The sequence below is a fragment of the Streptopelia decaocto genome (assembly GCF_964273445.1).
Source record: "Streptopelia decaocto genome assembly, chromosome: 10".
Lineage (NCBI taxonomy): Eukaryota > Metazoa > Chordata > Aves > Columbiformes > Columbidae > Streptopelia > Streptopelia decaocto.
The window spans coordinates 19,326,311-19,341,797 of record NC_138665.1 but is presented as its reverse complement, the minus strand read 5'-3'; the positions used below and the strand labels follow the sequence as shown (position 1 = coordinate 19,341,797).

The 15,487-nt window shown below is 44.9% G+C and overlaps 1 protein-coding gene across 1 annotated transcript in view; it reads left to right on the top strand.

Moving 5' to 3' along the window:
- The first annotated feature begins 3,975 nt into the window (after nt 1–3,975).
- TRPC5 (transient receptor potential cation channel subfamily C member 5) overlaps nt 3,976–15,487 on the top strand; it is a 62,010-nt gene continuing 50,498 nt past the window's right edge. The window contains exon 1 of the mRNA XM_082062141.1: nt 3,976–4,368. Within this exon, the coding sequence (XP_081918267.1) occupies nt 3,991–4,368 (378 nt within the window). The 5' untranslated portion in view covers nt 3,976–3,990. The remainder of the gene's footprint in view (nt 4,369–15,487) is intronic.

The window sequence follows — 15,487 nt, the reverse complement described above, 5'->3', positions numbered from 1 at the left end:
TCGGGTAGTCGATGCTCCCACCGGCTGGGAGCGATGAGTTCCATGCCCTGGTGTCGGCTGGGATAGAGTTAATTCTCTTCCTAGTCGCTGGTATAGTGCTGCGTTCTGGGCTTAGTTGCCAGCTGGGGTTAAACCATGGCAGTCCAATATCTAAATTCAATCCCCCTACAAGTCTCTGCTGTTCCTGTTACACAAGGGTTCACAATCAGGAGCAATGGTGCTTTTCTGCCTCTTCATCAGCATCATGAAAAGTCAAATGATGATAAAAGCAAATAAAAGCCAGGAAAGTCCTATTTTATAATGGGCTTAGTGACAACATGGATATGAACTGGCACTGGCTTCTACCCTTTCAGTTCTACTCGTCCCATTTCATACAGGTAACTCTGGTTCCCGCGGGACAGTGGCATGTGGGAGGGTGCTGTGTGTGCAGTGGGGAATGACGGTTCAACTGCTAACAGATCCTAAAGAAATCGGAGGGAAAACTCTTGAAATTGTTAGTGACGCAAGGCAGCGCTGCTGAGTGACCTTTGCCTGTCTCTATCCATTAACCACATCTCTAACTAATGGCCACTTATTCAGTGCTGCTCCCCATCTCCCTGATTTCATATGGACGATGACATGTATAAAACCACTCCCTGCTTTCCAGCAAAAGCCACTGTTTTCAGCCCTTGGCTGAAGTAATACCATCCCTTGCCATTGCACTGTGTCCATCCCAAGAGTCCAGCCCAAAAGCAGCTCTTCAGCGTGAAAACAGGCAGTCCCGTTGATGCAGGGGATAGATACATCTGAACTGGGTGTTGGAAGATGCAAATACATTTTTGCAGGAAGAGAAAAACATTTTGTGTTATTAGGCAAAGTAATGGGGCTGGAAAGCCTCCTTCCCCAAACAAGACAAGCTGTTTGTGCCACGTATGGCTGCTTTGCAGGGGCTAAAGTTCTCGTTTCTGTGCCAGGCAACATAGAAGTGGTGTCAGGTTGTGATGGCTTGAAGATCTGGACTAATAACTCGGGGAGAAGGGCAACCCAACTGGAGAGAGGTGATAGAGTCCAAACTGAGTGGTAAGTCCTCTTCCCCTTATCTTGTGTAGTTTGTTATGCGGTTCTCTTAGTTTTTCTGCACCTGGTTGTGCTGCAGGTATCGCCGTTGCATTAGCCAGCCGTGGGATACTGTCCCATGCATCTGCCAGCCAGCACAAGGCTGGAATAAAACTTCCTTGCCCCAAATATTAACTCAAGTAGCAGAAAATGCCTCTCTGAAGAGAATTCATATGGAAAACGTGGATTTTCAGCCTCTCTGCACAGATTCCAACATTTTATTGTCACTGTGTTCCTATTTTTGCTGCCTTTCAAGTACTTCATTGCTGCTTCTCTCTAGGCACCTATGAACTGCCTACCCCTTTTCCTACCTGGATTTCATCGGTATTTTTGTGATTTTCTAATGGTTGGGACACAGTACCACTGTGGAACAAACAAGCGGTCTAGGGTCTACCAGCATAGTTTCTTTCACTGCAAAATGCTGGGTTCCGGAGATCGGTGGTGTTTGGGAGTGATAGCCAGAGCAAAGTGATCCTTGGGCTCATTTGCTCTATCTGTGTGTTTTGTCTGATGCTCTGTTGGCAACTTTTGGAAGAGAAAGACAGCAGGGTTGGAAGGTTCATCTGCAGTTGTGCTGGACCTCAGGGTGAGGGGTGGCTCAACAGCTAAAGGTTTTGCTGAAATCTTCCATGTAATCCAGGCAGACATACATTAATTTTGATACCGATGCAATAATTCCCGAAGCCAGTCAGCAGAGTGTGTTTGTTGGGGTATTCGGATGATGGCATGAGAAGAATTCAGGGCAAAGAATTCATTTTGTGAGTCTTTCCTCTTGAGTTTTATTGCAGCTGCTTATGTGCTTTCTTGGGCCGGGTTGTACTGAGAAATGAGATCTCACTGAGAAGTTAAGATATCTGAAGCTTTCTTTTTTTTACATAAAATTGTTGGAAAGGAAAGGGATTCGATTCTGGCATGATGTTTCATAAGGTGACATTTCTTATAACTCATTGCAAATGTTACTCACCATCTACAAAACATTCAATTAAACCGAAGAACAGTGATAAATATCCAGTTCGACTTCAGCAGCTGCAGTTGTCACCAGAATCCTTGAGGTATCTTGGAGCCAACAGGTTGTCCCCTGGAGGCCACCACCCATGTTTGCTGTCCTGTGCCACCGGTTGGTGTGCCCTGCTCCTGTGAGCCACATTGACACACCACGATCAAACGTCCCTTCCCTTTTGAGCTTATCCTTCCTTTCCCAAAGATCTCTCTGGTCCTAACTTGTTATCAGACCTGTTCTGCATCCTTGTGTGTCCTTTCAGTATTTTGGTGGGAACTGGCTGGACCCTGCAGGGATAGCATTTACAAAAACAAAATTTGAAAAATGACGTGTGATCCTGAGTCCTTCTGAAAATCAGAGTAGTTGGTTATACGTGTAGTTTATTGAGACTTCAAGCTCCTCAGTCACTCGAGATTCTTCCTTAATTCTAAAACTTTAGTGGCATAACGTTTCCGTAGAAAATAAGCCAATATATTTACGATGGTTTCTATCAGATCATAGGTCCTTTTACCTCTAATGCCTTTGTGTGCATCTTCAGGTTGAAGCACATGTGCAGAGAGCTGCAACTCTGGAAACGTAACAGACAAAAACTTCTCTGGTAGGAAACCAGGAGAGCACATTTTTTGAGGTGCCAAACTCGTGGTTTTGGATCCCTGGCTCCCCAGGAATTTCGCAGATGTCACTTTGCTGTGTGCTACAACCACCCACGATTTTGCGGTGTGAGCTGGGCTGGAGCTCAGATCCGCCCACTCGGGCAGCGCCGGGCCCGTCGCGCTGGAGCTGGAGGCAAAATGCAAACGGGCTCTGCCGAACACGGTGGGATGGTAAAAACAGAACCCGTGGCGTCTTGCTCCCCGCTCGGCATCTGAGCCACAAGATCCTCCTCATTACCTCTTTCTCAAAACCTCCTTTTTCCCCTGGATAGGGCGCTAAAGTGGAACAAAACACTGGCTAATTTGCTGCAGGAAACCATTGAGCTCTGGGCAAGGAGATGGAGTAAGTCATCAATTAGTTATAGCTGCTGGTGATCCCTGGTCCTGATTTGGTGAGGTTTATCGATGCCAAGCAGAGGTAGATATGTATAGCTCCTTTTTTCCTTATGTGTGAATACCTGTCCAGCCACCTGCCAAGCTCTTTGAGCCATGGGAAGGAACAGTAATTCATTCTGTTCGCTACACTTGTTCCAGGGCAAGATTTACTTCTCATTTTCCTGGACCATAAACAACATCACTGCCTCTGGAGGGCAAGGGTGGTGGCTTCCTACATCAACCTATCTTTAGGTCCTATTTATAAATGAGGAGAGTGAGAAAATATGTTTAAAAACATGTAAGCTTTAAAAATAAAACTGTGACCTAGTCAAAGACTAAACATTAGGGGAAAATACAAACCTATTTTAAGAGATGGAAGCAGAGAAGAAACAGCAAAAATGATCAAAATAAATCTTATTACTGTGAATAGGAGGGTGTAAATCAGCATCTCCCATCACTACCGGTTCAAAGATGATGAGGACCTGCCTCAGTGGTGAAAAAGGAGGGACCAGAAGAAACACTGAGCGGGAAGTAAAGCAAAGATGAGAACTCTACCAATTTGCACACGTGATAGGTTATCCCTAAACAACAAGATCATGGCGTAGTGTTTAAACCAGATTTAAAAATATCCTGAGTGTCTCTCATTCTGCGTACCAATTCTGAGCAGTAGCGTAACCTTTATTTTTACAGATGGCCTTCAAATGTGGGGTTGCTCTGGGGGCATTGAGAATAAAACAGCTTAAAAAGGAATCGGAAGCTTTTACTGCAATGGACGTTTGGAAATTGGAACAAAAAGGGGTTGTTTGTCTGTTTTGTCACTTACACGTGCTTCTTCTTCCCCCGTAGGCTGCCCGGTCACTATGAACAATGGCCCAGCTATACTACAAAAAGGTAAACTATTCACCGTACAGAGATCGGATCCCGTTGCAGATCGTGCGAGCGGAGGCAGAGCTCTCGGCGGAGGAGAAGGCCTACCTCAGCGCTGTGGAGAAGGGGGACTACGCCAGCGTCAAACATGCCTTGCAGGAGGCAGAGATCTACTACAACATCAACATTAACTGTATGGATCCTCTTGGTCGCAGTGCCCTTTTAATAGCCATAGAGAACGAAAATCTGGAGATCATGGAGCTGCTTTTGAGCCACAGTGTGTATGTGGGAGATGCTCTGCTGTATGCAATACGGAAAGAGGTGGTGGGAGCTGTGGAGCTGCTGCTGAATTACAGGAAGCCGAGTGGTGAAAAACAGGTTAGTTGAGTGTTCTGGTTCAGTTTCATGCTATTATCCTGCATTAGGAGAGCGGTGCTGCGCAGAGAGGTGTTGTGCAGGAGTCATAAAACAAAGTCGGTCCTTAATGCAGATCCATTGCTTTAAATGCCCAGAGCAGACGTGGGCAGTCCTGTTTGGATGCTGACGTTCCAGTCTGAGCAAACATGCTTTGCCTGAATTAAATACTCAGCATTTTCGATTTCACTCTGTGTTCTTTTCAGTCTTACAGTGTTTGTGAACATACTGATTTATAGGCTGATTTATAGATGCGCACTTTGTAAAGGAATTTGGGGCTGTCTGAAAATATATTACAATCTATGTATGTGAACTATTGCCGTGCTGTTCTACTGATATTAAGTGGAATTGCTTTTCATAAGTAAATCCTGAAAACACATGCGCTTATAAATAACTGTAAGCAAGCAAGCAGTCTGCTAGGTTTCAGTACTTAGCCATAGTACAGACATAGCGTCTTGGTCTCCATCTCCAGAGAGCTCTACTTCAGAAATGCAGAGCAGTACATAACGTAACGGCATGAGCTAAGCTGCTATATATCTGAGCAATGAACAACTATGCCTTGGAGGAAGGATCCTTAGCTACAAACCCATCAGTAAGTTACATAAGGATCTTTGTGGAAAACCACAGTCTGAATCCTGTCACTTTAAGTATCACATATCACCCTGTCCCTAACTTTTTTTTCTTCTTTTCATTTGCAAGCCAATAACTAGAATAGTTTATATACATTACTGACCACTGACAATTTTCGCATGTTCGCTGCTTAGAAAGGAACATTCAAAACTGGATAATCCTTCTATGTCAAGCCTCATTTTGAAGTCTGCTTGACATCCTCGTATGTGTGAAAGAAGAAAGTTATTGATACCAGTCAGTCATAGTAGGAGAAGTTTTCAATGGATAGGCTCCTTAGTACATAGTTTTTCTATAGTAATTTTACATAGTCAAAGCAAACAATAAAGATCAACCCTGACAACATTCAGTAGTGCTCAGCTTAATACTTAGGAACAGCAGCGTTCTGCATGCTGTAGCAATGTGATTCTAATGTGTGGTTTAAGCACTAGAGAGATTAGGAATCTCTTTTATCAAACCTAAATCTTGGAATGCTAGCACTAGGTTTTAGTCTGACAAAATATAAGTAGTGAAATATGAATCACAGATGGAGATTGAGCCATTTTTTTCTTGGTCTTCTAGAAAGCCTGACCATGCTGTAGACCAAGACAGAAAGTAGAATAGAAGGTTTTTCAGTATCATGAGGAACTGCCAGCAACCACTGCAGATTAATGACAAGTTTCTCCTGAAATGTCATGGAAAGCAAGTGATGGGATTCATGTGGATTTCTGCAAGATCTCTTGAATACCAAAGCTTGTGTCCACTCAGATTCACAGCCTTACTGGCTGGAGTGTACAGAGGTCCATGAAATAACGTTGATTTATGGCACCTGAAATTCAGCTCCAACATCTCTAGTTCAGTGACACATTTCGTAGTAGGTCTCTTTCACTCTTCTTTATCTCCGTGCCAGTGTGCAGCTCTCCTTCTGTAGCTAGGTTTGCATCTGCTCTCAGCTTTACAACTTGTAGGAGAACACGTGTGGGAGAAGAGATGTGGTGCCAGTTTTGGTTTTATTTACAAGGTTTGTTACAAGACCAGATGTCATCAGTACGTTTTAGACTGGTACTGGCTTGATACAAATCCTATGTGCAGACTAGGATTAACTTCTCCGGCTGTGGTTCAGCTCTCATGTAGACTGCAGGCAGTGTTTGCTGGTAGGGGGCTGCAGGACTGCACTTCCATTTCAGCAGTTTCACTGATAGTTCACGCAGTGGTGGTAATTTACATTTATTTCATGTATAGCAATACAACATTAATTGGAAAGAAGTGCTTAGTTAAGCAAAGTTGGGTCAAAGTTGGTTAGCTTCTCAAAACACAAAGCTAACACAGGAGGGATTTTTGAACACAAGTTCCTGATGCTAATTCCAACAGCAGTATCGATATACATTCAGTAATTATCTTTGCTGGGCCCTTTCTCAGAAAGTCCTTTGGGAATCCCATACCTAATCGGTTTCACAAAAAGCACCGGATAGATCAGATCAGCACAGCTTTGTCCTAAGCAGCTACTTAGATGTTCTAAAACCTGCTTTTTTGGTAGAGTAGTAACACAAATTCACACTTCATGGAACCATTTCTGTCTGGCTGAGGAATTTGTAAGATAGTGCTACAGGACTTCTTATATATAAGGTTTATTGTGATCTGTTAATTAAATGTACAGAAGGTTCAGTTTGCCTGAACAGACCTGTGTGAAAACAGCTCTTTGACTCACTTGTAACAGCCTGTTTCCAATTAGGGGCTGTTTTTCTTCGCTGCACTCCAGGCAAAGGTGAGAAGCAGCATCTTCTCATTGCTCTCTCCTCAATGTCCAGTATGTTGCCTTAATTCATCTGCCTGTGGAAACCTGTTAGTTCCCATTTTCCTGCTGTCGGCCTGTGAGGTTATTATTTGACTCTACACCACAGTCTGTGTCTCTACCTGCCAGGCATGAAGAGCTGGTCCTGTTTGTGGCTGTTCACATCAGTTCAGTTAATTATTACAGACCTGACCTGCAAAGCAGTTTTGCTCGCCAGCCACAGCGTCTCTAAGAGGTGAAGTGTCCTGGGCGCTCCATACCCGTCTCTTGAGAGCTGCCCATGGGGAAGAGCTCTGCTTTTCCCCTGGATGATGACCTTTTCAGGGAGCAAAAGCAAAAAACCTTCAAATATAAGAAGTGACCTTTGTTGTGTTCCTTACGTTAAGCGAATCAGGGTCTCATTCGTGATGTAAGGGACAGGGAGAAATGGCTGAAGAGGCTGGGCGGCAGAGATGCTCGTGTCCTGTTATTAAGCGAACACAGGCAGGCATTGTTCTGCAAACCTTTGCTAGGCTGCTGGTTTAGTGCCATTTACTGCAAATGCCACGACAATGGCAGGGGTAAGTCATAGCCAGTAACTATAACAACATGCTTCTCCCGCACCGCAGCCGTGCGTGCACACGGTGTCTCAGGAGAGCAAGAAATTACGCTGTTTACATGTGGAACGGGTGAGAGCCAGGAGCATGATCCACCTCTCTCTAAAAGCTGCTGCAAAGCACATGATAGATGATTGCGCTGAGCAGTGATGTGTCCAAGTAGATGTATTCCCTTTCAGGTTTACCTCCAAGCAAGGTTCACAGGCTATTTTAAGAACTCAGCATTTCTCCTCAAATCGGTTCTGCCCGGTCCTGACATCTCGGGTGTTATTTTACCGCGGGTGTGCAGGTGTGGTCCAAGAAGGAGGATGCGGCTGTGCATCTGCTGCATGTGGCGCTGCTGGGACAGCGCAGGTCGCAGCTTTGCTGACCCCGGCGGGACGTGGGCTGGACCTGGCACAGCACCAAGAGCCGAATCCTCAGGGAAATAAAGGAATATTCAATTATCGACTCAAAATAGATTAAGAAACACAAGAGCTCTTCTAGTTCTGTGGTTTTTACAAGTTCGCCTGTTACATAATTTACTCAAATCCATCCTCAGAGCTCATTTTTTAAACCATAGTTCGCTTTGGCCAGTCACTTGGTTTTGCTGATCGGTCACTTAAATCATAGGATAGTTTGTTTTTCCCCAAACAGATGACAGACATTTGGAAAGAAAGCAGTCTATTCATGAATATTAAGAGGAACAAGAAAATAAACTAATATTCATGGAACCTGAAAGGTATGCAAGTGTTGCTTTTCCTGTAGAGATTTGTAGTTGGTGAATATGTTTATTCTCCAGGAAATACAAGTGAGCCTAATCTGGTGCTTTGATAGCTATTGTTTGCTCTTTGACAGTGAAGAGGCTGATCTTGTACTGCGTAGTGGCAAAAGAACAGTGTACACGTACTGAGACTGCTTGGCCTGGCAATCCATATTGAGGTTTTACACACAGGTGTCATGTTATTTGAATAAATAAGACAACAAAGCACTGAATAATTGTCAGAAAGAGCAGGGCTAGGTTAGGAACAGCGAAAATCCGCACACACAGATGCAGTATTGACTTTGGCCCAGGCTTATTGAATCAGGTGGCTCATCTCTTTCGGGGTAGGAATGTTAAACTGCAGAACTGTCTGTGCACAGGACAGGACCAATGCAAACAACGGTAAAAGAAGAGCTTTTGTACTACTCTATAGGAACCAGCAAAGAGCAGGAAATACATTGTTCTACGCATTTGATTCGCTGTCGATTTATCATCAGTAACAGTTGTATTTCCAGACATTTTGAAGCCCACTGAAATCAGTGCAGCTCTTCTCTTGGACTCCAGATGAGGCTTCCAGGGGCTTTTTCTCAGTAGCTTCTTGTGTGAATCCTGTGCAGTGGTCCCGGTTCTCCACCGACACGGTCTGGGCCGACTGCTGAGCCCTCCCTCTGTTCTTTAAGAAGCTGGAATCGGTCCTCTGAACTACTACACGTTCCTGCTGAAGCCATAAGCACCTTCACGGGAAGCTGTATTCTTCACAACAATCAGAGCTGACATCAAATGTTTACATAAGGATGATACTAGCATCTCTCTGCTATCTGCCAAAATTAGCACTTTGCTGGTGGCAGATGGCTCCAAATTGATCTGTTTCACAGATGGGGCTACACATGCAACTCCTCAATCATGAGAATTAAAAAGAAAAGGGATCTTGGTATTTCAAACTGTGATGCAGTTTGTTTCGATGGTCCAAAGGCCTCCTGCACCAATGAGAGCTCTTCAGATACCCATCCATATGTCTTCCAAAAAAAGGAGCTTTACAGAAATGGGCTCAGGAAGAATATGGTTGTGAAGAGGAAACTGTAGAGAATAAAAGGCAAGTTTCCAGTCTTAGTTGCTAATGCTCAGATACCTGCTGGTGGAAGTTTGCTGCACCTGATAGTATTAGCAAACTGAAAATGTGACCTCAAAAATCCTCTTTCAGATGAGCTGATGAATGAAAATCTGCCTTAGTTTTTGTGTAGGTATCATAGATCAACAGCCTAGGGACCATCTTTTGTGTACCAGAAATTTTACGTTGCATTAAACCATTTTATTTTTGCTCAAGTCCAGTAACCTTCCTGACTGAATGTGGTTTAGCTTGATTTTCCTATTCACGTAGGGTTCTTTGTCCTGTGTGCAGAGTCCAGTGCAAAGTTCAGCTCTTGCCACTGACAGCCCTTGATTTTTGCAGACTTGCGGATACTTATTAGTCGCACAAGCTCATTGCCGGCCTTGTCAGCCCTATGCTCTCACCGACAGGACGTTTTAAGCCAAAGGAAGCGGATCAGTTGTCAGATATGACATAAAAGCTAGATTCTGCAGGCAATTATTAATTGAAAGAGAGACGTTTTAGAAGCAGCCAGTGTTCCTCACGCCCTGGCTGACGTGGTTACTGTGGATGTGTCTCACCTGCAGGCAAAGTGCACAGAGGTTCCTGCGCAGGACCAGCGGCTCTGGGCTTTGCAGCTGTGAGAAATGTTTTCCTGTCTCCCTCAGTGAAAGGTTTATGTTTCTTTCAGAGGAATGAGAGACACGTGGACTTCCCGGCTCAAACTGCTAAGCCTTGCAGCACTAGCTCTTGACCTATAAGCCTAGGGTAGATGTGGGGAAATTGCTCAGATACACGTTGAGCAAAGACGTCTTGCTTACGTGGTGGTAACAGATATTCTGGGTGCACGCACCGTCTTTTCCTGAAACATCACAGGCAAGGCCGGCGCCAGCAAGTGTGGAGCATTACAGAGGTGTGAAGTACAACAGGGCGATCAGAGCAAGCCCGAAGTGCAGGCAGATCTGCGTAGCCCTCCTGCCGTGTTCACCAGTGCGTACCAGCGGTAGGTGCGTTCTCCTGGAGTTTCAAAAGCTGAGCTAATTCAGGGAGGTGTTGCTGAAATGTGGGCATGTGTATCAAGGATCTCTACAGGCAGAACCTGCTCCTGTGGAGCTCTTGCAATCGAGCGCTGGAACAGCGAGGGTAACAGGCTGGTTGCTGTGACTCAGTACAGGTACTGTGCCCTCTGCCGTGACTCAAACCAGTGATTTCCATGTTAATATGAGACGTCCAAAGTGAAAAGAGAAGGCTTAACCTCATTAGGTACACTCTGAGCAAGAGCAGGTTCTAAAGAATAGAAGCAGTTGAGAAAAACTGGCCACAAGTTCTCAGTGTGAAAATATTTGAAAGGCACAATAAGGAAGAAAGATGGTGTCTGAAAACAGAAAACTAGCTGTTAGTGCTCCAAAGCCTAATGGCTCTGCTAGCATCCAAGCTTTTCATTATTTTTATTGATGCAGTAATAATTCACAGCTATAGTTAACGTGCCTTTGACATTGGCGGCTGCCTTCGAAATGAATCCCATCTAATTAAACTAAACAACAGAGAAACCAAAGACCACTTCAGTTAATGATTACATTTAACTGGGAATATCTTTCCTCCCTCCCCACTACCTTCCTCCCCAAATCTATGAGAAGGAGGTATGAGGCAAAACGAAGAGCTCTGGTGATATATGGCACAGACCTGACGATAGCATCGGGGCTCAGGCTCACAGGCTGCAGTGCCAGCTACGAGACATATGACAGGGGCAAACAAGTCACTGGTTCCTTCTCCTGGGCCAACAGAAAAATCTGTTATTAGTTCCTAGGAGAGCTGGTGGGGTCAAGCCAAGAACTGCATCACAGCATGCACAAACATGTCATGCTGGTAATTTAACATATAGACAGGTGGAGAAGTCAGGAATGCGCTGTTACACAAGATGCTTCCCAGGGAATTATCTTTATTAATTTGTGGAAGGGATCTTGGCACTTGCCTGCGTTCAGCTCTCTGTACAGTGTATTTTTGGTGAGGAGTGATGGGTGCATGGGACTCAGCTGGGTGGACTGCCCGTGACAAACTATTTGTAGGGAAAAAAAATCCTGTTTGTGTTCCGACATAAGTGAACTTTTGGTCTCTCTATAGATCTGTTGATTAAGGTGTTAAGCCTCAAAAACCTGTATTTCATTACCTACCCAGCATGCATGAATGTGCCTAATTTACTCAGCACCCTTTGCTCATAAGCCCCAGTTACAGCATTAGCCGCTCCCTGACATCCCACCGCACAGTTTTGCCTCTGGTCTGTATGACTTCTGAAAGCCGACAGAGGCTTTGACGCAGCTATCCAGATTGCACTGACACACATGCCGGAGAGGCTGCCCGGTGCAATAGCTGAAACACGCTTTCCAAAAGAAGCTTCTTTGTATGGGGAAATTTAACATAAATTACAAGCTCCTCTGAAACAGAGCTCTGGGGTCTATAAAGAGGATGGTTTAGTAGGAGTCCCCTAATCCTTATGTGGCTGTTGAATCAGGCTGTGCTGGGCTTTGCAAAGTAGAACAGCACCTCTATGGCTTGTTTGTCATTTTAACGGGCAGTCTTTGGGTGGCAACAAGAGGCATGGGCAGAGCAGTGTAGGGGAAAGGGAGCTGGTGGCCCTTGGGACAGCAGGGTGACCATGAGCCAGCACTGGGCCCTTGTGGCCAGGAAGCCAATGGTACCTGGGGTGGGTTAGAAGGGGGTGGTCAGTAGGTCAGAGAGGTTCTCCTGCCCCTCTACTCTGCCCTGGGGAGACCACACCTGGAATATTGTGTCCAGTTGTGGCCCCTCAGTTCCAGCAGGACAGGGAACTGCTGGAGAGAGTCCAGCGCAGGGCAACAAAGATGCTGAAGGGAGTGGAGCATCTCCCGTGTGAGGAAAGGCTGAGGGAGCTGGGGCTCTGGAGCTGGACAAGAGGAGACTGAGGGGTGACCTCAATGTTTATAAATATGTAAAGGGTGAGTGTCAGGAGGATGGAGCCAGGCTCTTCTCGGTGACAGCCAGTGACAGGACAAGGGCCAGTGGGTGCAAACTGGAACACAAGAGGTTCCACTTAAATATGAGAAGAAACTTCTTCCCAGTGAGGGTGGCAGAGCCTGGCCCAGGCTGCCCAGGGGGTTGTGGAGTCTCCTTCTGTGCAGACATTCCAACCCGCCTGGACACCTTCCTGTGTAACCTCAGCTGGGTGTTCCTGCTCCATGGGGGGATTGCACTGGATGAGCTTTCCAGGTCCCTTCCAACCCCTGACATTCTGGGATTCTGTGAAATAAAAGCAGCTTTGACTGAGAACAATATTTTCCCGGCTCTTCACCGCATTGTTGCAGCAAGAGAACACTGCGAGCCAAGGTCTGTGCTGCGTCCTTGCCTTGGGAGACCGTGCTGGAAAAGCGCCCGAGCCTGCGAGAGGCTCAGGGTCACGAGCATCATTCTGCACACGCGTTGGTGGCAGCGCGAGAGGCTTGTGTGCTCCACTTCAGTGCTCTTTGGGCAGATGATGCATTAGAGACAGTCTCTGAAGCAGGAGGAGCATCTCGTTAGCTAGATGTTGTAAACTACCTAGCATTAGAAATAACAAAGGGAGTCACTGCCTAAGTGCTACTAAAGGAAGATCACAACCACACAGATCTCATTCTCAGGCAAGACCCTGCCACCAGTCATTTCATTGCTATTGCAAACTCCGGGGTCTTTTCACAAGCCACGGTGTATTTTTGGTTCGTATGATGACAATGCCAAAAGCGTAGCCTAAGAGACAGAATGGGGAGAAATGCGGCTTCCTGCTCTGTGAGCGTCGAGATGCATTTTGTGCCACATCACACAGCGCTGGGCTGGCACCAGATGCCGTCACTGGCTCCTCTCTGCGAGCTTGTCTTGTGATCAAATCTAATTACTTTCTTTTTTCTTTTTTAGAGGAACGTGGTTGAATAGGAACACAAGCAAAAAGCCCTTTTCAAGCCCTGTTAGCAACACATTACCTCACCTAAACTTAATGAAACATCTCTCATCCACGCACAGTAATACTTTACAGGAAATAGGGACATTTTATGTACAAAGATGACATAAAAAGCTATAGATAGTATGATTATTAGCCTATATTAGCACACATTGTCCTTGTTGCCACTAAGTCAGAATAAAAAATACAGAGACCAGATAAAATGAATTAAAAAGCTGGACAAATCTTCCCAACCAGAATAAGTCTTGGAAAATATTAGAAAAAGAGTAGCCATAATAAAATGCAGATGACCTCGAAGACAGAGCCTGCAAATTTCCAGCTAAGCATGGCCCGGCTTGGTTTGAGCATGTTTGGGATCAGGGGAATGCTTATCCACAAAATGAAAAAACACCTAAGGTGCAGCGATGTTCCAGGGCCTTTAGTGTAGCTAATAAATGTGCAGGACTGGTTTAAGTAAGCTCTTCAACAAAATTCATTTCCAAACTGATAGCACTTATGCCACTTTAGCAGCTTCTTTAATGTCTGGATCTGTAACAGTCCCAAAGTCTTGTCCCTTGTTTGTTTTAACTGGCTGTTGTTCAGCTGGCCCCAAGCTGCGCAAGCGTATGATAAAAACAAGGTTCTTTTGATAGTTGGTCATATCATAGGGGTTATGTGACATAACATCTGAGTTGTGACTACACTGAACTTCCCAACCATTCTTAGATGAGGAGCCATAACCAGGAGAGGGTGCAATTGCTCACGGCACAACATGGGTTTCGTTTCTCTGCACAGGGCAGGCGCTCCAGCCCCTCTCCCTGCTGCGTTCAGTAGCTCTCAGCTGGAGCAAGACACAGGAATTCAGTCCATCCTCAAGACTGCACTTCATTCACATACAAGAGGCTCAAACACAAGCTGAGTCTTTAACAGCATCCCCCTGTGACTTGGAGAATAAACTCCACACTGACTGCAGTCTGTCTTCAGTCCATCATCAAGCGCTCATCTGATTTCCCCACCTGCATCAGAAGGGCAGGCTGGCTCAGAGCGAGTGCTCTGGCTGGAATAAGTTGCCATAGGCCATTTAAATGCATATTTGCAAAATCCTTTCCTTCTGAAGGCTTCTCTCTCAATTCCTCTTTTTTAATCCGCAACAAAAGAGAAGTCATGTAGCATCAAGCACAAATGGTGACATGTTTTATCAATCTTTCTGGCTGTGCTGTATTTCCTAAACACATGGCTGAACACAACAAGCCCTGATGCAGTTCTGCCTCTGTCAAATGCACTAGATTTCAGTTTAGCTCTGAAAACTAATCCCTTGGGTCTACCTCCATTTTTAAACCCATGGATAAGAAGCCAAATTAAAACTTGAAGAATCTAGAGCAGATATATTTAGATTAAGGTATTTTGCTTTTATTTATTGGTTGCAGGGGGAGAAGTTTGGTTATTCACGTATCACAAATCTAATTTTTCACATTATTTCTGTGGCAGTGCATTATATGATGCTATTTTTTATTAAAAAATACCTTTATCAGTCTTAATATGTACCATCTAGTAACCTATCAGCGTTTGGCTTGCTATAAGGCACTAAAAGGTGCTAATTTTCTCTGTTTTACAGTATCAGTCTGAGGGGGAGAGACTTTGTCTTTACAGGCATGTAGATCATTACAGATTTTGGACCAGCAGCAGCCTTTTCTTCAGCTGGATATTGTGGGACAGTGTGTTGAAATCACCGGAATACTTCAATAGCAACAGCAGAGCTTGCCCAAAAGTACATCTACAGCCACGGGTGCTTTATGCCAGTTACCAACTTGTTCGTAACCAGTACAAAAGCCCTCAAAGTACATTACTTTTCTGTTACCAGTTGTGTTGTTCATTATATTTCATTAACCAAATTACATCAATTCATTCAATGAATTGCTCTTTAGAGAAAACCCAACCTCCCTGTTAATACAAATACTGTCATCACCCTGATAGGAGATGTCTCTCAAGGCACCTCTGATTAAGATACTCTCATTGAAAGTGGCACCACTGCATCACGTAAGACAAATGCTTGAATTTATAGACGCATGTAACGTATTTCCAGAGTCCCACATAAAGAAATAAATGCCCATAGGGTTCTGTCGATAAAAGCATTTGTTCACTGGTTTAGGGAAGGGGCAGGATTCAATTGGCCATGCCAGTCACAATATGTGTTTTTTCAAGCCCCTTTTGCTGGTAACATGGCTGATCTGCAGTCTGGCAACACTGACTCTGTCTCTCGTGGTCTATTTATAGAGCTGCAGCTACAAGTACCACAGGACTGCAATTCTGAACAAAA